Source organism: Lasioglossum baleicum, chromosome 11 (genome assembly GCF_051020765.1).
Source record: "Lasioglossum baleicum chromosome 11, iyLasBale1, whole genome shotgun sequence".
NCBI lineage: Eukaryota > Metazoa > Arthropoda > Insecta > Hymenoptera > Halictidae > Lasioglossum > Lasioglossum baleicum.
Window position 1 is genome coordinate 11,127,489 of NC_134939.1, and position 27,845 is coordinate 11,155,333.

Here is a 27,845-nt window from a genome sequence, read left to right on the forward strand (position 1 = left end):
GCCATCCGCTTAACGACGGCTTATCATACAAGAAAATGAGTCGTACTCATTTTTTCCATCAAATCATGCATCAGCCACAATTTTCTCCGTATAGTATCAGCAATTTGCCGTGATCTCGTGCAACAAACGAGCCCTGCTCGAAGTATATAAAACGTGCACACTAACGAGTTGGATGATCAGTGAGAGAAGAAACGAGGTTCGAATCTCTTCAAGAAAAATGAAGAACATCTTGACCGTTCTTGTATTCGCGGTTTGTCTTCTGCTTTCCGAGGCTGAGGACAAGTATACTACGAAATACGACGATGTCGATATCGATTCGGTTCTTAGCAGTGAGAGACTTCTGAATGGATACGTCAACTGTCTGCTGGACCGTGGTTCTTGCACTCCTGATGCGTCTGAACTAAAAAGTGAGTAAAAATGAACTGTAAATTACACTTTGAATATGTTGTACACAAAATCTGGTTCAAAAAGGAACAACCAGAATTTATGTTACATTGATGAACTATATTACATTGATTTTAAACGAGCAACTTTATTAAAAATGATTTGGATCTTCAATACATCGTGACTTTTTTTATTAAATCCACAATTATTTTACTGTGCATGCATCAGTCACAAATAATAAACATTTTTTTATGAAATATGTAAGTATAATACAATCTTTTTCTCCTGACACATAGAACATAAATAGAATATTTTTTTTAAAGAAAATGAACAATCCGAAAGTTACTTAATCTTTTTTTAAACATAGACTAGCAAGATACTTAGCTTCTAGATTTTTATTTACGAGAAAAATCAATCTAACAGATGTTTAAATCTCTTATAGCTAAAATGTCAATTGCAAAATTTTTCTAAAATTATTTTGGATCTGTTCAACGTGTGTAATCGATTAAAATGATATAAATGAATGTTAATGATAACATTGAAAGAATACGAAACGTTTGATCAGTATAAAGTTGTCTTCGATATCAATTTATAGAATGAATAAAGCACAACGAGTGACGTTGCTCAGCTTCATTTGCCGGTCCTCGGAAAATTCAAGCCGCTTGTTAATGGCCCAGTATAAAACGCATACGTGTGTGATCGCGCGAGTATTATGCACTTGTATGCATATTCCACAGCTGTTCTTACGCGGGACGCCGTCGTTTTACGGTCGACCGCAATTTTATGAGCGTCGTTACTATTCCCGGAGGACAAGGTCGCGCATTAAATCAGTTACGCGTCCTTTGCCATCTGGAAAAAATTGCTGCGTGATATAATTACTTGAGAGGAGAATGTCTTTCTTTAGTGCGTGATGCGCCCGAAGGGTATTCGGTTCGGAAATGTAGTTATTGTGGCAATTACCTATACACTGTATTTCACTTTGACGATTGCGTGTTGGTACTTGTTACAAGTTATGGCAGTTTTCGAATCTAGCCTTCTTAGCCTTGCAATGATAGTACAAATTACTTAATTACCGATATTATACCCTCCTGAGTGTACTCTGGCTGTAAATTGTGAGATTTGTATGGGGAAAAATATTCTACACACACATACTTATACTATAAATTACATTTATTCACAATTTTTTAACACTCCTTCCATTGGTGTGCACAAGCTGGCTTTGAAAATTAATTAACGAGGAAATTTTTACTGTTGATTTTACACTTAATAAAATGTAGGACGACTTTGAAAATTAATTAATAAGGAAATTTTTACTGTTGATTTTACACTTAATAAAATGTAGGACGACTTTGAAAATTAATTAATAAGGAAATTTTTACTGTTGATTTTACACTTAATAAAATGTAGGAGGACTTTGAAAATTAATTAATGAGGAAATTTTTACTGTTGATTTTACACTTAATACAATGTAGATTTTGACTTTGGAGATTTCAATGCATGGTGAAGATGCAACGTAATAAAAAAATTGTACAAATAATGTAGACTTCTTCGTCCACGTTGCAACCACTAAATTCCTTCAATTATTTCGTTTTTTGTTGACTTAATTTTTTTCTCTCTATCTTATACATATTTATACTGTGTTATACTTTATAGTATATTTATTATATACTATATTTATGCTATATTAGAATGTTTGTACAATTATTTTGGAATATTTTATTCAAAATTCTGCCTGATACTTTTAGTTAAATTTAAGAAGCGTTTCGAATAATAGCTGATGTTTGAATAAAAATTGCAGAGAACTTGCCAGACGGTCTGGAACACGACTGTTCAGCTTGCAGCGAGAAACAGAAGGAAGTCGCAGACAAGGTGTCGCATTATTTAATTGATCACAGATCCGAAGATTGGAGTCTTCTCGAAGCGAAGTATGATCCGACTGGAGCCTATAGACAACGTTATCTCGCGTCTCAAGCTAAAGAAAAAGCGATAGATTAATTCGCTTTAAAAATCCATTGTGATTTGTCTTACGTTGAACAAGCATATAATCGTCTAAATAAATACATATATGAAAAATGTTCCCTGATGAATAAAGCTTAACGAAGTAAAAATACTCCCATTAATTTATTTCCAATTGATTATGCACACTACGCACTGGGTTGCAGTCAGTGCATTTTCGATTCGCGTTGCACATTCTTCCTTACCGATAACGCTAATGCAGCTACCTTTCGTTGTCAATAGATTACGCTTCGCAATAATATTTCCAAATTGTTGCAGTATTTGCTAAAAATTTGCTAAAAAAACATGATCAACCCTTCATAAAAATAAAAAAATTATTCCTTTCATTACTGGATGCAAACTGAATATATTCTTTTTTTAGTTATTCATAGACACATGTTCTGTTTTGCATTTGAAGAAAATATATTTTCTGAATAATGATAGTTATTCCATAAATTATATAAGAATGCTGCGGTGCCTGTCAGAAGAACCGAGCACGTCAGAAAGACTTGTCTGTTATTCGAAAACCAAAAAGAGTAAACGAGAGATGCTCCGAAACTCGTACGAGAAAAAAAGTAATTTTCACGTCAGCGTTCCGAGAAAAGGACCATATATCAGCAAAGGAACTGAAATAAGACGATTAAGTTTCTCGCGAGAATATATTAACGAAGATTCGGGACAACGCAATATTCTCAGTCAAAGATGGTCTCAATATCCTCTCACGAGATGAATGGGCGAAAGTCGGAAACTAAATAGATGAACAAGAAGAGGAACAAAGGAATTTAATTACGGTCGACTAGCAATTCCCTTTATTTACCGTGTCGCATTTAAATTACGCTCAATTAGCACATTGAATGTGGTTTTAATATGTTTATTGAGTAAAATACTTTGAAAACAATAATCAAGCATTCTGTATCCAATGATGTTCCAAATTTTCTCTCTAATTAAGATGAAATTACTGTAGAGAATCTTATTGAACTGCAGATTTTACGTATTTATTTTAAAACGTTTAAAGAAGAACGTTTTTCAATGAATTAGTTCCAAAAAATTTATATTTATATTATAGACATTATTTATGCAAACTTCTATATGTATAATTGATTTTATAAAAATCAGGATACGCGCGAGAATAAATTTTTTGACCAACTAGAACATATTCTGTGGACCAAATAAAACAACAATACTGCTAATTTTCATTAATTTAGATGTATGCTTTCTTGTAGTTTACATTTTTGTACATATCATAAAAGCTTCATAAATAGTAAAGGAAAAAACGTGCTGTTGGTCAACGATATCCAATGTGGCAGCCAATTTGTTTTCACGATCAGGCTACCGTTCCAGGAGCGGAAATAATCTATTAATGGTATTAATATGCAAAACTCTACTCCGTTTGATCGGTGTTATCCGTTTTATGCTTTCAGTCCCATTTGACGATGATAAAGCCGAGATATCCGGTAGCTTCGGAATGTAAAACGTGGCCGAAAACGCCGTCGCCGAATCCGATAGCTGAAGGACAGGCATCGTTACTCTATTAAAGTAGCTCCGACTGTCATTATCTCTTCTCGAAAGTCAATCTGACGCGGAGTTTTACGAAGTGGCCTGTGAGAAAGTGCACACGTGGCCCGGCTGAAGACAGGTAGTCCGTTTCGAATTTTCCCACACATAGATCCTCCCTGTCTGTGATTAATACGTAACGTCCAACCGGCGAGTATACTCACACACAAAATCATCATCGCCTTATCTTAAAACCTATGAAAATTTTTTTTCCATGGCTTCTGGCCTACGCGTTCCACCAGAGATCTATGAGATAGAATTTTTATGATAATTTATGCTCACGTTCGATCTTTCGTAATTTATTTACTGCTTCTGTACGAATTTATGCCTTCAGTCGATCTTTCGTAATTTATATACACATACAAGTTTCGTGCTAGGTTGTGATTTTATCCGATTTTTCGTAGATCTTTAAGTTTTTCAGCAATTTAAAAATGTTAAGGGAATAATCAGATTTTTCATTATTTTCTTTCCAGCTTCATCAAGTTTAGCAGATTAATATGACATTATAAAAAAGAAAGAAATTCGGTCTTACAATTAGAAATGGTTCGGATAGAACTGATGAATTTTTAACAGACAGAACCAGTTTCTCGGTAATTGTAGTTTTTCTGAAATAAAAGAGCAAGTCTTAAAAATGTTAATTTAAGAGGTTGTGCAGTCTATTTATTAGTTATAAGTATACAGAGACGAACCCTGCTCGAGAGTGCAACAAGGGGAGACCGGTATCGGTACTCTAATTCAATGAAACCGCTTGGTAACACGCGAACCCCATAAAGCGGCGCATGGCGTCACTTTATGATGCTGACCGGCTCACACAGGATATTATCCGAGCTGAACACGATGGACAATATTCAACAATATTATGTATTAACAACTATCATTAGGTCTTCTATTTTCTCAGATCTTTTCATAAAATTCAACTGGAAGAGAATATTTATATTTTTAATTGAAAGATTCTTTATGTTAGACATACGTGAAACAGAAATTTTGATAGAAATCTATGTAATAAAAATACAATGTTTCGTGGTTCACAAACCATGTGTACTAATAACAATTGATACGTTTGCTATTCTTTCTTTTCAACTATTGCTTACGGTTTCAAGAGCCTATAATTATGACCACTAGACTGTGGATCCTTATACATTTCTGGCTTCTGAAAATTTTAAAAATACGCTGGAGTATAAAATTTGACAGAATTTAATACGATTTTTATTTGTTCCAGACCTGCGGAGGCTAGTACCACTGAAAATAAGATGTTATTAGATTTCACTTTCTTGAAATTCGTCCACAAAAATTGCAAGTTGCATAAACATCCGCAGTTAGTGATCATAATTGAATTAATCATAATCAGTCGCGTGTCGAACGGGTGCGTACGCGATCGTCTCGGTTACCGGGTTGTGTACACGCTCACGCTTATAAGTATTACGCAGGATTCGGGCTGGATACATTCGTCCCCCCTAACGGGGAACACAGGCTATCGTGGTTATTAAGGAAACAGACGAAGGAACGAAACGAAGGAACAAGCGCGTTGGGTGGTCCCGCCCCGCTGTTTATGGGGCACTGCATCTGCTGGCCCCGTATAACCCTCCGCGCTCGACCTGTGTGGTCCCACCTTACGTCCGACTTTACATTCGATTCACTACTTGCTAATGGTAGTTGCATTAGCATTAGGTGGCCGACCGGCTGTCTCCCGCGGTATTATGCGCCGTTGCAGACTGCCTCCGCTCTTACGCGATTTTTCGACGATGTTAATCCGATCGGCACCGACGCATTTTTCACCTCCGTCGATCAGAAAAATTGCTGGTCACGTTTCTCCGGTGGCAAAATCATCAGTACACCGTGGATGACAAAGTAAAATCAAAAGAATAATTTTCTTTTTATTATTGAAAAAGTGCTGCACACAGAGAAACTATAATGGCTCGTGAGAAGTTAGAGATTCCTCGAGCGTCCTGTTATTCGTGAATTAGAATAACAATATACGTGAAAGAACATGATCCCTTATCGTACAATCAGGGTCAAGCGACAAGGGTTGGAGAACGTTCGAGCACGCGGTTTGCGGAATCAATTAGCACCCTCGAACGGCTCTACGCGGAGGAATGTTGGTCGAAACACTTGCCACTTCTCGATCGTGGATCTCGGTAAAAACGAGAAGAAAAAGGACGCTGAACAAGAGCGGGGGTGGAGCGTGCGGAAGAACAAACGAGAGGAGGTGTAGACCGAGTAAGTAATGCAGCGCGGAGGAACGCGGGCCGTTTTTTTCACGTGGCTGGCAAAAGTCAATGCAAACGCATAATTCATTAAATTAAGTGCAGATCCTCAGGCAAGAGAAAAATCGTCTAGTATGGTCTTAAACTCTTTTAACCTTTTTAACCGGGGATGAACAGTTAATCTTGCGTTTTTCTCGAGTGTCATCGGAGCTTATAGCGTTTTTAAAGAGGGTTTCATGGTCCATATTTTTTAACTGGGCCGTATTAAAAATCTGCCATAATCCTCCCGAGTCCCCGCTGTTCACTGTTTTTAAATATCGCCTACTCGTTTCTGTCATAAACGCATAAAATTCGCGGTCTACTCATAAGAGGGGGTGGGGCGATCTAGAAGCGAGAAAAAAAGGTGCTCGTTCGCGGGTGAAGAAGGGGCAATAACATTCGAGATTTTATTCATCCTCCCCTTCGGGGACTGGTTTTCGTTCACCCTTTTACTTTCCACCTCCTCCTCGTTTGCCAGCGACAGGGTCGTTGAAGCAAGGGAAAAGGATTCATGATAGGTCGTGGTAGCTGGACCGAGAGAAAGGGAGGAAAGAAAGCAAAAAGGATGAGAGGGCAGCCGAGTGAGAGTGGGCTAGCGAGCAAACGAGAGGGCCAAAGAGGCCGAGGGACAGGTGGGAGTAAGAGGACCAGAGGGAAAGAGCAAGAGAGAGTAGAAAGAAGAGAGGCGAGGCAGAGGGAGGAGGAAAGAGAGGCGACACAACGCGTGTGGTCTACCCCGTGCTGGACGACGAGCAGGACGAGACCAGGACGACGACAGCATCTTATCCGAGACCTCCGGATCGATCGATCAATGGCGAGATCGATGCCTTCTCGGTCGAGACCAATCGAGTACGTGGCACGCTCGGGCGCACAAGTATTTTTCACCCTGCAGGCGGCGGCTACGGAGCCCGCGAACCTTTCTGACCCCCTAACTCCTATCATACTCTATGAGGACAGTCTGATGCACCAAATTGTTACTAAACAAGCGAATCCAAAGTAGTCCATCGATGTTGCCCGAAAGTATCAAATGAATTCGCAATGCCTCGAGAAACTAGCCACCCCGTAATAATCGTAGCGTCCTCGCTCTAAACGTATCTAAGGCGGTCCCCTCACGGTCGCCCTTAATTTTCCCGTGAAACGTTAAATCTGCCCTGGAACGGTTCACCTCGCCGGGCCAATAAAGCGAAAGGAATGGCTCCAAACACCGATCATTACCGTCTCGGTCCACGGTTAGTGCTCGCAACGCGGTAACGTTTCAAAGCATCCCGTGGCGGGGCCTCGGATTCCGCATACTATTTATTACAGCGTAACCATATCTTTCATTACCTTTACCTATAATAACACCCATTCATCGTGGAGCAGGGGTCCGGGAGAACGGAGAGAAAGAGAGAGATAGGTAGATCGAGATCTTCTGCGGAACGGGTGGAAACACGAAGGTGAACTAATATCGCTAATATCTTTTAGCCAGAAATTTTGAATCCTCGAGGAACTTTAGTATCTCTCTATTAGTTACCAACACTGTGTCACCTTCTTTTTTACCGGATAACTGTGGACATACCTGAAGCGAATTATGCTTATTCACTGGACAGTATGTTTTACGGACTACGTGGTGAATGTGCAGTGTTCTAGAGCAACGTTCTCGTTTGGTCTAAAGTAATAAGTTTAGCAAGTTTCCGGGCATAGAGAAATCAGAGCCGGCAGAAAGAGGACAGGAGACAACAGCTCCTGGACGGAGGACGAAGGAGGGCGAACACCAGCCACACCAAGAAGGATGGACGATTCCCCTCGGCACAGAGAGCAGTCCAGAGAGAAGGCCACCCACGTCGAGGGCGCAAAGGCGATATTTAGCGGAAGGCAAATCTCTCTCGGACCACCCACGTCGGCTCCTCCGTTCGTCGTCGTCGGGGCTACCTTATTTCAGGGTGCAACCCGAACGAACGAACGGGGAACGGTTGTTGTGTAGACCCCGGTGTGTTGTGCACGGTGCGTGAGGAACCACCACCAACACGGTAGACAGAGCGGTCCAGGGGCGACCGAGTCAATGTCAGCGCCCCGATTCTCGGCCGCTAATGGGACCGACCCGGGCGAATTCGTTTAATGATCGACCCGCTGACAAATTTACTATGAAATGGGCCTCGGCCCTCGCGGACCATGAAGATGAATTGCGGGACACTGCGCCGGATGTGTCGATACTTTGCCATTCGCCGAAGATGTGGCAGCGACTACCACGGTGCGCGAGGATGGACTGCTAGCTATTAGTAGATACTCTGCGACAGGGTTCCTCCATTTCTCTTGTTGAGCGATTTCACACATTTGTTTGTCGGAGATTCGAAGCTTCGTGAACTGTGTTCTTTTCGAATTATTCTTGCTAGGTTTCTAAGCATTCGAGCTATTAGCTTCGTCACAGATCGTAAGGCACGTTGATACTAATGCGCGTCTCTTTTGCTGCATCGTTAGTAATAGTGGAGCTAGCTCGTGTTACGGTTCGTTGCTTACAGATCGAAGGATCGGGCTTTTAATTGGTCAGATCTAAATCTTATACATTAATTTACCAATCAACAAAATTAATTGAGGTTCAGAAGATTACATTGTGGTCTGAGTTGTCTGGATTGCTTCCAGAACTAACAGGATTGAGAGTTTATCAACAATTTAACAATTCAAGCTCTCGGATGATGAAAAAATTTTTCATGCTGTTCACGACCACCTTTTATAACCTTTTAATTGGGACTACGTTATACGAGTTTGTTACTTTGGTAGTTGTATAAAACCATATAAAGGTACACTTCGTTGATTCGAGGTTTATGAGGAACCGTAAAATTGTAAGTATATAAATTGTTTAAGGGGCGAGAGCCGTTAAACCTGTAAAGGCAAAACACCGTAAGCATCCAATTCGTAATCTTGTGGTTTCAAGTTATCCATAGACAGTATCTTTCAGATCTGAACGTATCTGTAAACTCAATTTTTTCAAACCCATAAGTCATATAATTTAAAAATATATAAAATGCACCCCTTCCATGTTCGAATATTCGCATAGATATTATGTAATTAGATCAACGGAGAGGTAAATGCAATCTAAACTAATGAAATGAAGAGGGGAAATAGATAAAGAAAATATTGTAGTGTTTTAAACAACCACAAAAAATATTTTACCGTAACAAATGACTCGGAATTGTACTAGATCAATCGAGCGCCGATTTTCTCGGCTTAGAGGTTCGCAAAATGTAAAAGTGGTTCGGTGATTCGTTTGGAAAAATTGAACTGTTCGATGTGCCGTTGGCAAACCAGTTACGCCATAAACGCGAACAAAATAAAGTTGTAGATGTTGCTGTACAGAGAATCGAAAGAGAGAAAGAGATAGATAGAAGAAGTTACAAAGAAGTTAGTTCTGCGACAGGAAGCTCGAAACGATTTCAACAGCAGTGATCACCACTATGTATTCGGAAAACGCCCAGAACACAGCCGCGGTCTAACGAGAACGCTTTCATAAAATTCCTTCGGGATTTTATGGCGGGGTTTATGGTCGATCCCTCGAGGCGATCCCGGAACGTCTACTCGCAACTCGAAAAAACACCGGAGAGCAACGAGAAATCTTGTATTCGCTCTCTGGCTTTGATCCTTTTCGAAGGGAGAACAGGATTGAAAGGAAGTCCGTGATTTACGACAATTTGTGAAAACCCCAGGTGCACCGGTTCTAGAAATGAGATAAGTTAATTACCGTGTCGTGTGTTCTCCACATAATTGAATAAAATTGTCCCGGAAAAACACTTAATAAAGTTTAATGAGTAGCCTCTCTACCGGGGACTGGCTACACGAATACGAAACAAAAGTGACGGCGATGAATCACCCCTCGCTCTATCAGTCGTTTTTGCATATAAACGCCGATCTAAAATAATGATCGTTTAAAATATAGTCGACTTCATGATGGTAAATGATACTTTATACCTCCATACATAATCTTAATTTCTCTATACTACAGCGATACATTCTGCAGACTTCGTGTTCTGTATTTCGTTAGCTTTGTGCTTTCAGTAATGTTATATTCACCATTCTCCTTGTACAATCATTTCTTTTAGTTATTTTATGATAATTAACTGCAATCGAGATTGAAATGATGAATCAAAATCGAGAGCTGTCTCACAGGCAGCCTGAAGTGCCTACTTAACCTTCAATTGGTGAGGTGAAGTCTCGCAAACCCCAAAAATTTCAATCGTGTTACTCGACTCTTTATACTCATTGTGGTGCCAGGTTGAAAAATCGTCTTATCAATTAAGTTATCTAATTTCTTAATAAACTTTTCAACGAATGCATTATGTGAAAGAAAGAAAATTTCATTAAGACAACGACAGTTTTATCACTATAGAGATATAATATTATCTCGTTGTTTGTTCAACGTTACATTCAAGAATTCGTTCACTCGCTATCCGTTTCTACTTTGTAGCGTGAAGATACTAAGGAATGCTGTGCGTGCATGGTAGAAGTGACACGCAAGACCCGAAGTTGGAACATACATCGAGACATTACCGTGGTCACCTCTTTCTAGGAGGTCCACGTAGCAAACAAAGCGTCTCGCGAGCGTATAATTGACAAGCAAGAAATTCGATCGAGGCCGGCTTTCAGGTTTATTTTCCGGGGGACATCCGGTATCAGGAGGAGTCCTCTTCTTGCGGAGGAAGTCGGCGGCATCATCCTCACGGTCCGGTCGGCCCGAGGGCAAGGCAGCAGAGGAGAGCTCACTCTTCCTCGGGCCGAGCGGTCTTAATGCCGGCGAGGAACGTTACGCGGGTTTGCGTGCCGGCGAACGTGATTACGCTCGTCGGCCGGAATAACACGTTGCACTCGTCTTTGCTTACACGGCGAACATTGTGAGCGAGGTAAATTAATAATTGGAGCATTTAGTAGAAGACGGGACCCCGGCCGACTGTCGTGGCACGCCTCAAACCTCCCTGAAGCGTGTACCGGGCGACGTGCACGAGTGTATACGCGTATACGCGACGTACATTTAAAATTATAATGCAGAAAGGGCGGTGGCAAGACGGAACGAAAACAAAACGAGACGAAGAAAAGATCCTGCAATGAAAAAATCCTCCCAAGAGAGAAAGAAAGAAAGAAAGAGAGAGAAAGAGAGACAACAGAACAGAGAAGGAACGCAGAGAAGAGAAGAGAACGAACGAGAAGAAACTGATACACGGCGGAATCGTTTGCGGCGAATCTTGTTGCTTTCGGGTTTATAACATGTTGCAACGGACCAGCCAGTTTCGCATCGGGCCCGTCTGTGATTGAAATTAATTCGTACTCTCGAGTGACAGACTTTTATCGACGATAATGGCATTGTAACGCAAACGGCCCGCGAGATACGAGCCCCGATCACGAATGCCTGGTTGCTGGTTTTGTAACCCCGTGTTATGCGATTTTTTGGGCATCGGCCACGTTGTTGCAACGATCGTGACCGTAAATACCCCGGCACCCTTTGCTGCTACCATGGCATTTTCATTTCTTTTTCGTCGGAAGACGAGGTGCGTGAACGCGACTCGGGGATCCACGGTCTAGTCCGTGCTGGTTGCTTCAGGTTAGGAGAATTATAATTATAATGCTCTGTAAAAATGAATGTAGGTGTAAAGATAAAGAATAACATGTTAGAATGTTCACCCAGTGAACGTACCATATTCCTAACAGTTGTGAGCAGTCTCGATTGTATCGAACAGAATAATTTCCACAGCCATAACTCACCGCACAACAAGGGTTAATTGTAACCGCGAAAGTTGGCGGATCAGCGTGTGTCCCTTGTCGCAGAAAATTTGCCTAATTCGATCGTTTCTACGCGCCGATTCGATATTCTTTGCAAGAGATAAGACAGATAAATAAAAAGGGGGTACGGTCGGTTTCGACAGGTAGATCGACTTATATAACGGACGAGATTGTTCGATTCTCGATTCGGGCCTTGTCCGTCGTGTTATCACGGTGCCCGCGATAGCCGGGCCACATTTTCTCGGGCTTGCAAGCGTGTTTCGCAAAATTTCGCAAAAGGAACAAGGTCTGTTCGTTCCGTGTCTCCACGTGTTAAATGTGGACCACCCGAGTCGACCGCCGCGCCGCTCGGAAGTTGTTCCTTTCGATTGTTTGCAAAGATTTGCAATTCGCGGACATGGGCACCGGGCGAGATTTGCTTAATTCGATTGTACGTCTGCAGGACATGGTTTCTTCGGTGGGCGGGGTGTTCAATTCTGTACACTAAAACGATGTTCTTAATAATATACTAGACCGTCTTCTTCAATGTCTAATGAAACGTCTGTATTAAACAAGTTTGACAGTGCATTTATTTTACATTTTTATGTGCCTTCAAAAAACTTTAACTCTACACTTACTAAAAAGAAGAAAAATGGAACCATGTCAGAAAACATCCTAAACTGAATAGAACGATGACGAATAGATAGATTCTCTCGGAACAATATTAATCATTTTCCCAGTTTCTCGCTAAAATTCGCATTCCCGCTAATTTCACGGTTTGCAGGATGAAATTATGTAACGAATGATTCTTGGCAAAAGCGACAGAACGTCCGCGCGGGGTGGTTGATCGGTCGGATCAGATAAAATGTCAATTATATAATTTCTCCACGCGCGTCCCACGGACCGGCTCACAATTCATCGTTAGTATGTACTGTATTTCTATCAGGCCGAAGCGAACGACTTCAGCCTCGCCAACGTGTACACACGGTATACGTATAGGTGTGGATGTATGTATGCGAACAAGGTGTGCGTATAAATGCGTGTACGTCTTATCGAGGTATCTAATCCTCGTATACCTCGATTATGGACCACCCAGGCGGTACACCGCGGAAGTTGGCACGCACGATTTGTGCACGCACACGCTGGCAAGAGTCGCGGCTCGTATACTGGGTGTGCCTTTACGATACTTCAGCGTATCCTGATTTTCTTCCGCGAAATTCATCGCGTACGAACCGTGGAAATGGTCTCGCAGAGATTCGTTTATCTGTTGATTAATTTATGGCCGTGAGACATGAATGGAAATAAAAATTCATTCGTTGTAGACAGTCATTAGTTGCATTACATCTAGTAAAAAGAACAAATTAATATTAAATGACTGAGATTTTACACAGAGGTTCAGAGTATGGGGATTAACAGAGTTCCTAAAGAAAATATTCTCTGCTAAATTCTTAAAAATTATAAATTACACTGAGCAACATACAGCTGTGTCCAATGATCGTGATTTTTCATTTACGATTCTATAAATACATGGTTAAAGTTGTTGGGAGCGTACGAAATCAATCAGCAGGTACCACGCAACACAAAGTTGCCAGGTGAGAAAAGGAAATCGTGTTTCGAGAAGGAAATCAGACGTCAAAGGTGCATGTAACTATCTTTCAAACACCCAGTAGACTCTACAAAACCCACAAGGTCGTGTCTCGCTCGCGCCGATGCCGAACGAAAGAAAGTGTCGATGGTTGTAGCGAATAAGCGATAGCAGTGCAACGTTTATTAATGGCCGGCCGATAATTACACTGTGTGTAGTCAATCGATCGTCGCCGTTCCTCGCACCTCCTCATTTTTGCAGGACCGTGGACACCTGCCGAAACTATCGTCGGAACAATCGTGTCAAACACCGAACGCCAACTATCCTGACGATAAACTGGCAAGAAAAACCTCGCAGAGCCATAAGTAGTTTGCGGAGTGTTATGGAAAAATGAAAATGGTCTACTGCTTTAAATTGTTCGAACTTGTCCTTGTCATAAGTTCATAGAACGTGAGATTGTGTATTTTATTCGTTTACGATAAAAATGAGTACATAGCTGCAATTTGAGACAGTAGAAAGGTTCACCTACCGCCAGGTAATAATTAATGTCGGACACTGGCATTATATGAATCCTATCAATTAATAACAACAGTTCTACGAAAGGGAAAAATTAATTGAACATTGAAAAATATTAGCCAGAGTTACCATTGAAAGTTTCTTGCAAAATAGAAGCAAACAATTTCTATTTTGTATAAGGGCCCACTAATTAGAAGGGTCCCCTTACAAGCGGCGGTTCAAATTCGTTGAATGTCCTCTGTATTGGCTTTCGCCGGGGTTCTAGGAGTTCTATGACGGTTGATTCGTTGAAAAATAGTATCGGTCCGGTCGGTTTCGCATTGCGGATCAGTTGGCGAGCGTCGCAAGGGGTGAAAGGGGAGCAACGAAGTATCGGATCGAGGTAAAGTGCGAAGTAGAGACGGCCCCTTATAATAGCGCGGCTCGTTGGGTGGTCCAGCAAGACCACCGTGGGTGGCCACTCACTAACACCGCCTCGATATTAAGCACAGCCACGTGTAACGTATACGTATTGCCGGTGATACAGCCACACGGCTGGAGGAGGCGCGTTTAACCGCAATATATCATTTTACTTAGCACCGAAGCGGAGAACTTCCACCCGGTGGCCCACCGACCAGCCAGGAACGTAACAAGTATGTTCCGTGTCAACTTTACAACGACAACTTTGCGGTATTTATGCGCGGGAAATAAGTTGCTTTCTCTCCTTCAAGGGCCACCAATACGACCGACTCCTCGCCGAGGGTGAACCAAGAATTTCGTCCGCGTTCTTTTCTCTTTCTTTCTTCCTCTCTTTCTTTTCCTTTGGCGCTGTTGGCTCGTCGCCTTTTTTTCCGGTTTTTGTTCCTCACCTGGATACACTCTTGATGACGATGTAAGCGTTTTTTAACGAGGCCGTAAAGAGTTGCACCGGGGAATTTGAATGCACGCAGAAGAACGGAGAAAATTTCTGCCGGAAGAGAAAATGCCAACGAAATTGGGTCGCGAGGATCGGTTTCGCTTCAATATCGACTGATGAGTCAATTAACCTGTCATGGTTACAAGTTGATTGTGCGTCTTTCACGCAGAAATTTCCATCCTTCTGTAGCAATTTTGATCATTTCAGAATGATACGATCATATCTTTAAATTCTTTTATTCTATTCACTGTTTTTTATAGTTCAGTAATGCTTTTAAAATTGTGGATAATTAAATACTGTTGGAGCAACACAAATATTTAAATGGGAATATCTTTAATACAATCATTGAATTTGTCCGATTATTTCTGTTTCTGAATCGACATTGGCAAGAATTCGATTTTATTAATCAAACTGCTTTAATTTCGTGCAGCGTTCTTCAAAATCTTACATTGAAGTTAGGATTCAGGGTCAAGATAGAGCCATGTAAGATTGAGCTTATACAAAGACATCAGGATTAGGTTGAATGTAGTCCACAGATTCGTTCGCAACACTCACCCTCCGTAACTTCATGAAATTCTTCGAGATCTTACCTCGACGCTAGGATTCAGACTGAAAAGACGCCTACCCAAGATTTCTCTGGTATGAAGACATCAAACCTAGGCACCGCATAGTCCAGTTTTCCCCCAAATCAGTTCGCAACACTGATCCCATCGTTCCATTCTCTGTCAAATCGCGGGTGGTGACTTCTTCGTAGGGATGTTCGGGATCGAATAAGACGCCGGCGCTGCTCATTGACTCCGGGTTCGTCCTGCGTGGGGAGCCGTGCTGCTGTCGACGGACAATGAGATGAAAAATAACGTGCCGGACCGGGTCTGGGTTAAAGGCGTTCGTTGGGTTGCTCGCGTACAAACCTGCTCTATCTCTGTTTCTTTCTGATTTTCGCCTGGGCAGCCTTCCCTCGCCCCGGATTCCGCTAAGTCAATTCCACGTTGAGGATACGGCAGAGGCGTCAGTCGACCTGGGTGGTCCCCGTCCTACGCAAACAGAGCGTACAAGCGCATACATGCTGGTTGAACAGGTAGTGCGCGCACGAAAATTTACTGACTTTCTGGATTTCGAGGGTCGAGGAGAGAAGACTGGCTCTTCTCGCAGGAGGAGGGCCACGGGGACGATGCTGTCCCAGAGAACTGCCACACCATTTCCTCTCCCTCTTCATGGCTCTTTCGCTTTTTCTTCATTGTGTTTTTATATCCTCGACGATGGCCACCCTCCAGACCGCAGAACGCGCTCTTCTGTATCTCTTTCTGTCTTTGTGTGTGTCTCCCTTGAAAGAAAGTGACGTCGCGAACGGAAAACGTTCTCCGCGGATGCGTGGAAACAATGTCTCGGCCTTTGCTCCGATAACTTCGGCTAAACTGGTCTTGGTTTTGCTCGGGCGCGCGCGATTGTGCGGCTTATTTTATGGGGGCAGTTCATAATGGACCGTGCACGTTTCGTATGCCGCTCTCAAGAACGCCCCGGCATCGGAAATTCGACGCGGCTGAATCTGCCAATGGGGCACTGTTGTTTTTATGGCGCCAGGATCGCCAATTTATGGACAGCCACAGTCGAATCTCTATTCCCGCAAGAAGTTTATGAACAATGGCCGGGGCCGCTTAGCCGGTAATTTATAAGCAGCGCTGCCGCGGCACGCATGATTGTTTGCAATCAGCGGAAACGCGAATTCACGAACAAATGCTCCTGTACTCACTTATTTTTATTGTACATTGTTCTTTGATGTTGGATCGTCTGCCGAGACATTTTTTCTTGGCCTTTACCTTAAGTTAAAATAGCAAGCAAATAATTTGCTGATCCAAAAAAAAGTAAAGGGAGGTGACTACCCTAAAGTGTACAAAAATAGTGTAGAAAAAAGATTCGCGTATCTATACTAGTCAGGATGCTCCATCCCCTCAAGTGTTAAAACGATAAAGATAGTATCCTGTGGAACACAACCATTTTTCTACATGTAACTTAGCAATCGCCGGTTGTTACAAAACACCATAATGTTATAAATTATAATAAGTACAGATCCCTCTTCGATTACAAGCGAACAAAATCAACGTGAGCCAACCAACTGAAAAAGATGGCGTAGCGTGTCTTTAGATCACGATCGAGTTTACATGGGTTCCTAATAATTACTGTCCGCTAGTCACGCAGATCTATTTGCATTCTATAATACTGAATTATAACGAGCAGTGCATGCGAGCACGGTTTGCCTCGGTTGCCGTTAAATCAAAGAAAAATAATGGGTACAAAAAGAAACGAAGAAAGTCTCTCTCGCGGGTATCACGTCTCGGGACCACCATCGAGCTCACCCGCAACAGACACATGAACCCATAGATACGCGTGCTTCCCTTTCCCCACGAACACCGACGCCGCGCAACACATAAAACCGAGTAATGCTAATTCAAACAAAGTTAGGCAGATATATATTTTAATTCTTTTCTCATTTATATAGACGTCGAACCCGGTAGCGAGACAGCTTTCTCGGGTTCAATGGGACCCGAGCCGGTTCCCAGTTTGGCAATAATTCTTCCCAGCGGAAATTAGAAACGCCGCTTAACGCCACAGAGTTTCCCTTTTTCCAAATACACTTTGGAATTGGACCGATGAATGACACCCCGCCGCGCGAGAAATCGGAAGTCAAAGCCGAAACCCGGCCTTTTCCAAAAAAAAACTCTGAAACCATTCCGCTTCGAAATTGCGTTTCAAGCTCGCGTTTGGCACGAGTGATCCGAGAGCTTTGAACCGTGTGCACACGGTGTCGAATTCTCATTGTTTTCGTTAAACGTGCTACGCCACACGCTGCCACGTTCGTTTTCGTCTCAATTTCTGGCCTAAATCAGCATTTCTCTGCACATTCGTTTTTGTTGCGACACATGTGTGAAAAACGAGTTTCATCGAGACTAGCAAAATTGAAAAGAATAAAGTAATAGTTTATTACGATTTTCGTAATCATTTTAATCGATTGAAAATAATAGAATACTATATATGGAAATTCTTTAAATGTTTTTACTGTTCTACATTTTTGCTCTGCATATTTTGTACATTCATGAAGAAATTGGCTGAGTGAATCGAAAAACATTGTTTTCAATGCATTTAATTGATTAAGAAATGCAATCAATTTTTGTTCGACTACTGCTTGTCATAATCGATGCAGAATACTTTTATTTTACACAAAGATGTAGTAACGAGGCTATGAGAGGACAGAAAAATGAAGCGAATTAATTCGTCAAGGTACCAGACGTGGAAATTTTCATTTTTCACGAGATGCCGGTCCCGTTTCATTTTTCAAATATTACAGGGCGCCCGTAGAAAGAGCTCCGCCCACTATGCGAAATAGCAAAGAAAAATGAACGCTGGAAGATCACAAGCGTATACATAGTGAAACGAAATAGCGTGAACCTCGGATTATCTGTTACACCCTCGTCAAGTTGTCCCGTGTAGCCTTCAAGATTCGACCTGATAAGAATTTTCATGCTACGATAAGTATCTCGTTAATAAAAGCTTTACACGTCCGAAAAGGCCAGTGAACTGTACCGGGGATCTTGGTGAGGATTCGAACTCCGTAATGGAGCCATTTCGGCGTGAAAATGGAAATTAAGGAACCGGGTAACGATCTTGGATGTAGCACTATTAAACAGCGAAGCATAAATATAATTCTTCGAAAATGTTATCTTTTTCGTGTAGGTACGAAAATCTGTGATTTATTGCTCTGTGAACGACTGTAAAATGTTCCGTGTATATTCTAAGTTAATTAATGGCTCTTTTTCAGTGTATTTAATCCTCTATAAAAAGCAATTCCAAAACTGAGAGACCCAATCCAGTCTTTTACGAACATAAGGATATGTTGAAAGAATTTAAAATAAATTCTACAACACAAATCCAGTATCAGAATGTTGATCTCTGAAATTACAAGACCCGTCATAATTGCAGGTGTAACATTTCTTGATTTATCGAGAGAGAATGTATTACATCATTTATATTAAATAAACTGATGTAACATAGTTCATTCTGGAGGTTCGTAGATCCAGTATAAAATGAAGTGCTCGAGTGTTTGAGTGTTCAGCGATGAATGCGTTAATTGATTGAAGTTAGTACGAGGATAGTAAAAAAGACTAACGAGTAGTCCAACGTGAATTTACGATTCCGATTGGCAGTGACCACGAGGATGAGATCCGGTGGCCTTGGTCGGTTCGCACTCTGACCATATCGCTTTTCGTCATGTCCCGCGGAGTGTCTACGGACCACCAACGTCGTTGCAATTAGTAAGTCGGACATCCTTCTCCCTCGTTCTCCTTCTCCTATTCACCTTTACATTTTGCCTTTCCCTTGGGTGTTGCTCTACTTCTCTGTCTCTCGTTCCGTTCCTGTTCCCCTCTCTCTCTCTCTCTCGTTCTCTTTCTTACCTGTCTGCATTCTTAATCCCACCAAATCGCTTTTAGTAGACAAATTTGTTCGTGCGTCTCAAAGAGGCAACATTTTGGGACAACTGAGCGTCATTAGCTGTCAACTTAATGCTCTCTTTCTTACGTTCCGAACGAATGAATTTAAATATATTATTCTCAATATTTCAACTTGTATTGAAACGCCTCCTCGAAATAATGGAGACGGTAATTAATATCCCATCACATTATACATGATATACTATGTAATTACTGAAATAAGTTTCTAAAAAAAGATGTTCCGCGACCGGGAAGCCGCTCTCGGTTATTCTTATTCGTTTCTGGTATTTTTATTCCTTTTCTGATGGCAGAACACGCTTTCTCTCCTAACTCCCTCCATTTTTCTTGCCGTCAACACTTGGCTATTTCTCGTTGATCTTTTCGATCCTTTAATTTACTATCCACGATCTCGGGAATACAAATGAACCCTTTCGTACGTGTTCATTAATAATTTTTACCTGTCTACAAATTCATTTATTCTATGTATGAATGCGACTGTCGGGACAAAAGAGATAATGTGATTGAAAAACTAATATACATATACATACATTCTGAGAATATAATTGAAAGTAAATCAGCTGATTCGGCGAAGTAAAAGCAATTAGATGTTCTATAAATACTTTCATAATTACCAATCAATCCCGAATCCGTCGCCATATTGGATCATTTCCGAGCACATAGGTATCGGTAACAAACTTGTCACAGTCGGAACATCTCGTCAGATCGTCGAAGGGAATGGAAGCAGCGCCAGAATGGTTGGCTCAAAGAATCCGCCGAGTCAACGAAGATAATAACAATTCCTCGGCCGGAATTCGTGGTGGGTCGTCTGAAGACCGGAAGTCGATGTCTCTCCCGCGGCCTTTCGGCGCCGTGCTGGAAACAATGTGAAGGTATCGTAGATAATCCATCGGCAAAAGCACCAGTAGCCAGCCATAGATGCAGATAGCCGTCGGTTACGATCTTCTTCTTCCTCTCTTCTACCTCCTCCTCTTCGTCTATCTCTTTTCCCCTTTCTTGCCGTCGACGTGGGCATATCTGCGGGGAAGAATAACGATTCACCTCGTTACAATGGTAAAGGACGATCCTCTCTTCAGCACGATGTTCTCGTACCTACTGCGATCGCCGACATTAGTCATCTCTGGGCTGGGCTTAACGATGTTGTCCGACAATGTTGCGAGATGGAAAATTGAACGGCCGGAAACCGGGTTCATATACGATAACGACAGTGCGCGGATTCGGGTTCATACAGGACTGGTTCGCTCGTCCTTCCGGCAGATATCCATTCTTACATTTCAATTGTAATTCAGTATCTGATTCAAGACAATCACGGACGTAGTAGATCAGTAGGTGTAATTGGTGTGAACGTAATGGCTTAATTCTTTCGCTTTGACTTTCAATTTAAGATAGTTAAAGACATTAAAGAATTTGGGAACGTCAGTACAGTATTTTCAGCTTACCGAGATTATTAAAAAAAAGAGAACCTTCTACTTGGTACCTGTTTCTTGCGATCGATATAGGCAATTTTGATTTTGCATGAGGATCCGCAGTCTAACGATAATAATCTGAATCAATTTCTGCCTGTAATAATAGAGTCCGGATTCGTCCGTAAATACAGTGTAAACAAGGTTGCTGGGTCCCCGGTAGGCAACGTGTTACCGCTAATTTATACTGTCATTTATTTCATCTTCCCCGGCCAAAAGTGCCATAAAAGAATATTACCGTCCACCAAGTTCAATTTAAATTGCGTTCGCTATCATCAGCAGAACAGTGCTCTATTGCTATCGGCAGAGGAGTGAAAAGAGAGCTTTTAGAGCGTAATTGCGTGCAATCGTCGACAGTGAGATACCGCACGACTATGTCGTTTTATGGGCACGGTAAACAGAAGTCGTATAGCTTAGAAGATAACGCGTGGATAGCCGTGGGTACGATCTTAATAGAAGTTTCGCCATAATCCGCCCACCCGTCTAATAAATACATAGGCCATTAAACGGCAGTCAGTCGCGGTATCTTCGGGTTTAATAGCGCTCGGCGTTGAATTTGTCCGGTTGTTGCGAGTACAGATAGCAACTGGTAGGCCGGTAATCGGTGATAGCCAGCTGCGGTATCGACGGGGAACCTTACTTTTTGATGGTATCTGCGAAATAGAAACAAACGAACGGACGCATGGACGGACGGTCGGACGAACGGACGGACGGACGGACGTGTATGCCGCATTCCGTGTTTATTATTTTGCCGGTGGGTGGTCCGAAGAAGTCTAGAGCCGTCTCGGTGGCCGATAGCATCTCTCTTGCGTCTCTCATGTGCACGCACCGTTGAACGCACGGCCGACGCAGTGAACGAACGTGGCGCACCGAGTCGTCTTGCGTAAGGAAGTAGTCGACTTCTCTCTCCTTCCCCTTGGCCCATTCTCTCCATTCTCCCCTTCTCATCAGATCCTCGTTCCTTCATGGACCTTCGATTCTCTTCTGTCCTCCTTTGTCCACCACCCAGCTCGTTACCTCGCCCATTTCCTCGCTAGAAACTATCCTCCACAGTCGCTTTTTCATTCGCTTTTTCTGCTAGATACCCTCTTCTCTCTCTTTCTCTCTAACCCTCTTGTTTTTCTCTGACTTTCTTCACGTGGTTCTCTGCTTTCTTCCCATGTGATGTTGATTTTCTTATTTTCTGAATTCTAACTTTGTGTTCTCTCGGATCTAGTTTTGCTACAGGAAATTCTTCTTTAGTCCTTCAACTTCTGTTCCTGTTAGCCATAGTCATTCTTCTTTTTTTAGTGTTCTTAGAAGAATCAATCTAAAAGAAACATTCCAAAAGAATCAATGCGAAAAGTTCGATTCAAGAGAATCAATTAAAAAGTCGAACAGTTTAAATTCAATACTTACTTTCTTAGATTTCTAGTTTCAAGCTGCAGCTCTTCATACAAGATAAGAGTAATGTGCGCGAATTACACAAGAAACATTGGTTACGTAAAAACTGTGTTATTTCTCCTACTAATTTGAATAAAATGCGGATGCTCTTGTAAGTTTTAATCATAATAAAATCGCTAATAAAATCCAGCGTGTAATTATTTCGAATAGATTAAAAATCGTGTGAAATGTAAACCTTTCGATTGCAATTTATCGAACGAGCGCAGTCAGGCAAAGAATTAAAGATAAAATTTCGCCGGGAATTACAGCGAAACGAGTGGCCGGGAGCGGTTAATTAATTGCGAGCCGACTTCATTGAGGCTTGGGGGCCGCGGCCGCGATACCAGTGCAGTGTAGTGCAGCGCCGATGCGATGCCTGGGACCATGCAACCCGAGCTACAGAGGTGCATATTGTGGAAAATAGATCCACAGGGGTCTCTCTCTCTGTCTCGTGGCGGGCAGCCGCTTGCTCTGTTTCAGCCTCGGCACTCACCACCGGCTATCTCGCTCTCGCACTCATTAAGCCGATGCAGCGTCGGCGAAGATCAAAGCCCGTCTTCTACGGAGGACCGCTTAATACTGGGTGGCGAGCTAAGAGTGTCGTAAAAATTATTAACGGTCCCTCCGCACGCTGTGCCTTATCGCCGGATCGGCAACTACAGTTGGGTGCATTCGTCGAACCTGCCACCACAATATGCAATGACATTTCATCTCGGTCGTTTTGTTGTGACCATTTCCAGATCCGTTTTCACCATTTCCCAAAAAGGAATCTTCTGCGTGTTACAGAACAGACACGCTCAGCAGTTCGCATGATAAAAAAGCCAAAACCTATTTTACTTGTCAGAGCTCTTAAAATTGGCAGACTTGTCTAGAGACACTTAATATAATTTTTATGGAGTTTATTGTAGAGCAATCATGAACTCTTCGTTTTGATCACAGAGTCCTTTCTTTTTATTTTTGCGGTGCTACGTTAGTTTGCTAATTTCAATCATTTATAATACTCCTTGAAATATTCTTTGAAATTCCTTCATAATTGAACCGATCTTTTTTCCAAATGGTTTACAAAAATATTCAGTGGAGTTGAGACAAAAGAGTAATTCACCACAATCCAATTGATTATTCTAAAGTACCTCCACAAGAGTCTTACAGAAACTTACTTTCAAATCTGCTTTATCCTCACGGTGCTCGACGGTCGACCGTTAGCTTCGCGAATAAAATGCAACTGACTGTCGGGGTCCGTGCAAATTTTGCGTACACATACTTGGTTATTTCACAACAGGCGGAACTGGCCACCCGTTTTATTTCCTTGGCGACGCCGCCGCCTGCATGGCACTCGGACATTAAGTTACGCAAACAATGAATGTCGAGGTCCGTTTATGCGATCCTTGGGCCAGGAAGAGATATCAGTGGCCGCAATTTGCGGGGCGATTTCGAATTTTTATAGTCGCATAATTTTTTACAGTGTTCTCGGAGCTGAGGTACCGCTTCTTCTTCTTCTTCGCCTTCTACCGTTGCTATCTCAATCCGGTCGTGGTCAATGAGAGAGCCGGGGCCCCGACGTGAATCGACGAGAGTGTAGAATAAAGACACGCGCCGGCGACGGAATCGAAAATTGTCTCGTATTCGGATGGAACAGGGTGTCGGGGCTCGGTATCGCCGTGGGTGGTCGCGTATTTACACATTACCTCTTTCGATCTGCCAGTTTGTCTCGCTCTCTCTTTCTTATTTAATTTTCTCCGCCGGTCCCCTCTTCTTTCTCGCTCCCTCTCTTTCTCTCAGCTCAGCCGAGGTCCCTCTCTTTGTCTTTTTCCTTTCTTCTCTCCACGGTCTCTCTCTGTCTTTCTTTTCACGCTGTTCCTCACCGCACGTCATAAATGTGCGCACGAATATCGAGTGCGTGTGAGAGGCTCGTACGCGTACGCACGCACACGCGTGCTCCTCGCCGCACGGAAGTGGTGTACGACGCCTAATGAAGTCGCATCGTTATGCAGATATTATGAAGACAGGTTAATAAGTTAATTGTCCGGTGTAACGCTCTTCCCCGTGGCTTAATGAACGTATTCAGAACGGTCGCGCCTTTCTCTTCGCAGGATCAGGTACCCTAAGTGGTGTACTTTAGCTCTGCTGGATCATGCGGTTAATGCGATCGTGGAGTGAAATGTGGGACCTAATTGCTTTGTACTCATGGTGGCGTTCTCCTACCCTGATATCCTAGACAATAAAGGTGTCCAAGAACTGCTTGTTCCAAATGATGTGGGACAGCGACGTGTTCATCCTGGCTCGGTCCAGATATTTGGTAGCATCGTGTTTCCATTTCTGCAAAGTATTCAAGAGAGATAATAAGACTGCCACTTTTGTTTCACATTTTTCTACCTCTGTTAAAATCCTAGACAATGCAGGTGTCCAGTAACTACTTGCTCTAAATGATGTGGGACAGAAAAGACTCTCTTACCATTTCAGCACGGTATTCAATGAAAACAATGCTGCAGCTGCTCTTCCTTTACATCCTCTTCGGATAAAAGTGGAGCAGACCTCTACCAGGAAAAATTGTATCTCCGACTCCCGTCTCCAAGGTGTCTAATAAAGATCTCAGCCCAGAATCCCATAAGAACAACAGGCATCGCAGCTCTGATTCCGACTGTCTGAATACGAGGTACCCACGAGTAGTTCTGTGTAGCCGCCAATCAAATGGTAACCGATCGCAGAGTAGACGCGTATAATCAATTATGTAGATTCGCGCGAGCGTGTATTGCGATGACGAGGACGAAGCAGGCGACCGACGCATCAAACTCTCGCATTTCCGGTCGCGATTATTATTGGAGAGGTAGCAATTTCGATCGCCGTGGACTCGTGGGACAACCGTGTTTACGTTCGGTAGATCGGCAGAGCCGATCGTTTTCTGCTCGCTTTCATCCGCACGTCAACCTTCGTTCTTCGGACCTTTTCTATTAAGTCTATGCTATTACAGTCTACGGGTTTTGTAGGATATAAAACTTGAGGTACAAAGTACTAATTTTACTTTTAAATAAATTTGAAGACTGGAAAATAACATTAATTAACGTACTATTCGATGATGGTACAAATGGATTACAAAATGGAGATAACAATCTTGTAAATGAAATGAAATTGAAATTTATCCAACTACATTGATTACAATGGTCCTCACTTTGATCAATAGGTTCATCTAAGAAAAGAGTTGTGTTTGTTTTATAATTCTAATCCTAGAACGGTCGGGGAGCGTATACAAAACTTCTCAAGACGCTTTGGAGTCAATGACGAGAGGAGAAAGAGAAAGACCGTCGTCGGCAGGACTCCGAGACGCGAGGAACGGGAGAAAGAGAGAAAGAGATGATGCGGCGATCTGTAAACGCCGTTGTGTGCCTTGTGCGTGTCACGTAGCTCCGGAACGTGTGTGGGTAATGTTTTTGCTTGAGGGGAAATGGTACCGCGTGTGTGGTCTTGCGTCGTGCCCCCTCTCTCCCCCCGCCGTGATGGCACACCGCCGTATCCTAGCAACGTAGAACGCCACGCTGATTCGGCCAATCACGGCTGAGCCTCGATCGGCTCGGCTCAACTCGGCTCAACTCGGCTCTCGCCGGCACCGACGTCACCGGTACCCGCAGTGCCGTACCGCTGTGCCGCGAAAAAGCATGCCCCGCGTCAAAGAAATCGCGATCATTTTACGCGATTCTCTCAGCTTTGCAATAGTAACATCTTATAAATGTAAGTATAAACAATTTTTTGGTCGATAAGTACTTATAAACACTGTGTCGCAATTGTTAACCATAATTGTAACTGTAAATGTTACACAACGTACGCACATCATGCAGATTGTGATACATGATCGTTACATTGATTTTTAAAATTGATTGTTTAATAATACATTATATTTTATAAGACGTTACACTATCGAATTAGATACCTTTAAAACGTACATACTAATAAATATACCGTATTTTTTTATGGAATATGAAAATATGAAAAGCAGTCATTGTTACTAGAAACTTATACGTGAGTCGTTTGAATACCGCGTCGTCGGAGCGTTGTAACGGTAACAAAAATTTTCTATCATATTCAGTGATATTGCACTGTATAGTTTACCGCATACCGTGATCAATATCTTTACTATTTCTCAATGAAAATATTAACGAAATTGATAACAAGTGTATGTACTCCAGTATATGCATATGTAACCGGTTATTAAAGTAAGGGTTAAAGCACTGAGGAATCAGTTTGAATATCTGTATACAAAATCGAGGTTATAAATACCTGATACCGGTAGCGAATGAACATTTCCTGTAGACTGTATTCATTTCGTAGGGATTTGCGATGGTGTGTTACTTTGCAACGATGAAAATACGGAAAATGGTTGATCGGCGGAGGGTCTGTCGTGATCGGGATCGTTCGGGAAGGATCGGCGGGTTACGGCCCTGAATGTTTGTGCAGCTCGGATCTCGGCGAGCGGCGTCGTTGGAGGGGGGCCGTCAACTATGGCCGGCGCAGAAGGCAGGCCACGAAAGAAATGTGGCAGCGCATTTCGCTTAGTACGGACTTAGACTGCTCTAAGTGGCGGTCGTGCACGCCGGTGTCCGAGGACGACGACGACGAGGACGAGGACGACGAGGAGGAGGACGTCGTTTCGAGACGTACGACAGACAGACTCGCAGACGAGGCGGACGAAGCTCTCCAGCTGCACTCACTGGACCGTGGAACACTCTCGTCCTCTAACGTCGCCTACGCCTTCTTGCGTAAACCGGATGCTTGTGACGGGCGCGCATATACGAATTCGGCGGTCGTGGTGAGAGGCTGTTCGGTGCGCGGTGTGAATTTTCGTATGGGAATCGAGCCGAGCCGAGTGACAACGTTCGTGACAGTGACACTGTAGTGTGCCGATCGAATTGATCCCGGACGTAATACCAGACGTACGTGCCGACCGGATATACATTGCAGGCCTTATGACAGAGGTGGAGCACACGTGTTCGAAAGTGCGATCAGTTTCCCGCGAAAACAACGAACGATAGCCAGCCGACACCGTGGGCCCGGTTGTCGCGTGATATTTCAAAACAAGCGAACTCGCGTGTGCGCCCTCGTGTTTGTCGGCGGTGTCCCGCGAGAGGGAGATACCGGAATAGAAAGAGAAAGGAGAATAGAAAGAGAGCGAGCGAAAGAGAGAAAGAGAGAGTGTGTGTGTGAGTGTGTATCGGTCGGAAACTAAAAGAAGCAGGACAGAGGAAGACGTGCGAGGAGCCAGCAGTCTGCTCTCGTGTATTTACTGTTCCGCGGTGGGCACCGAACTAACCTAAAAACCGATTCCCGGTGTCTACTGTTGTTTTGTGTGTACACATCGTCGCAACACGGTACCCGCGCATGCGCAGAACAAGCCGTGTGGTGCCTCGTGCGCGAATTTCAATTGCTGCTGCGAAGAGTCGCACCGATGACGACCAGCCGAGGGAAATCGCGCGGTAAACAGAGAGAATACTGAACCGTGTGTTGTGAGATGTGTTTAACAGGAAGTTCGTGCGACCGTTACGTGGAAAACGTCAGCGAGTGAGTGTGAAAAAA

At 42.9% G+C, this 27,845-nt stretch overlaps 2 protein-coding genes across 3 annotated transcripts; one reads left to right on the forward strand and one right to left on the reverse strand.

Moving 5' to 3' along the window:
• Positions 1 to 99: 99 nt before the first annotated feature.
• Positions 100 to 3,455, forward strand: Csp4 (chemosensory protein 4). Its single transcript, XM_076433465.1, has 2 exons — positions 100 to 407; positions 2,183 to 3,455. The coding sequence occupies exons 1-2, from the start codon at positions 173 to 175 to the stop codon at positions 2,377 to 2,379; spliced, it is 432 nt and encodes a 143-aa protein (XP_076289580.1). The 5' UTR covers positions 100 to 172; the 3' UTR covers positions 2,380 to 3,455.
• Positions 297 to 27,153, reverse strand: LOC143213524 (uncharacterized). 2 transcript variants are annotated; one of them, XM_076433463.1, is made up of 4 exons: positions 20,491 to 27,153; positions 16,002 to 20,415; positions 15,808 to 15,930; positions 297 to 15,721 (listed from the first exon to the last, which is right to left on the reverse strand). In XM_076433463.1, the coding sequence occupies exons 2-4, from the start codon at positions 16,110 to 16,112 to the stop codon at positions 15,518 to 15,520; spliced, it is 438 nt and encodes a 145-aa protein (XP_076289578.1). In that variant the 5' UTR covers positions 16,113 to 20,415; positions 20,491 to 27,153; the 3' UTR covers positions 297 to 15,517. The 2 variants fall into 2 exon arrangements, with proteins under 2 accessions (XP_076289578.1, XP_076289577.1); XM_076433462.1 differs by having other exon boundaries at positions 297 to 15,724.
• Positions 27,154 to 27,845: the final 692 nt, after the last annotated feature.

What these genes read in the sequence shown, in the direction of transcription:
- LOC143213524 (XM_076433462.1), bottom strand. Translation starts at nt 16,112, where the DNA reads ATGAAGAGGGAGAGGAAATGGTGTGGCAGTTCTCTGGGACAGCATCGT. An exon ending in CGACCCTCGAAATCCAGAAA is followed by an intron (nt 15,931 to 16,001) that starts GTCAGTAAATTT and finishes CTGTTTGCGTAG; the next exon opens with GACGGGGACCACCCAGGTCG. An exon ending in AAGAAACAGAGATAGAGCAG is followed by an intron (nt 15,725 to 15,807) that starts GTTTGTACGCGA and finishes GTCCGTCGACAG; the next exon opens with CAGCACGGCTCCCCACGCAG.
- Csp4 (XM_076433465.1), top strand. Translation starts at nt 173, where the DNA reads ATGATCAGTGAGAGAAGAAACGAGGTTCGAATCTCTTCAAGAAAAATG. An exon ending in TGATGCGTCTGAACTAAAAA is followed by an intron (nt 408 to 2,182) that starts GTGAGTAAAAAT and finishes TAAAAATTGCAG; the next exon opens with AGAACTTGCCAGACGGTCTG.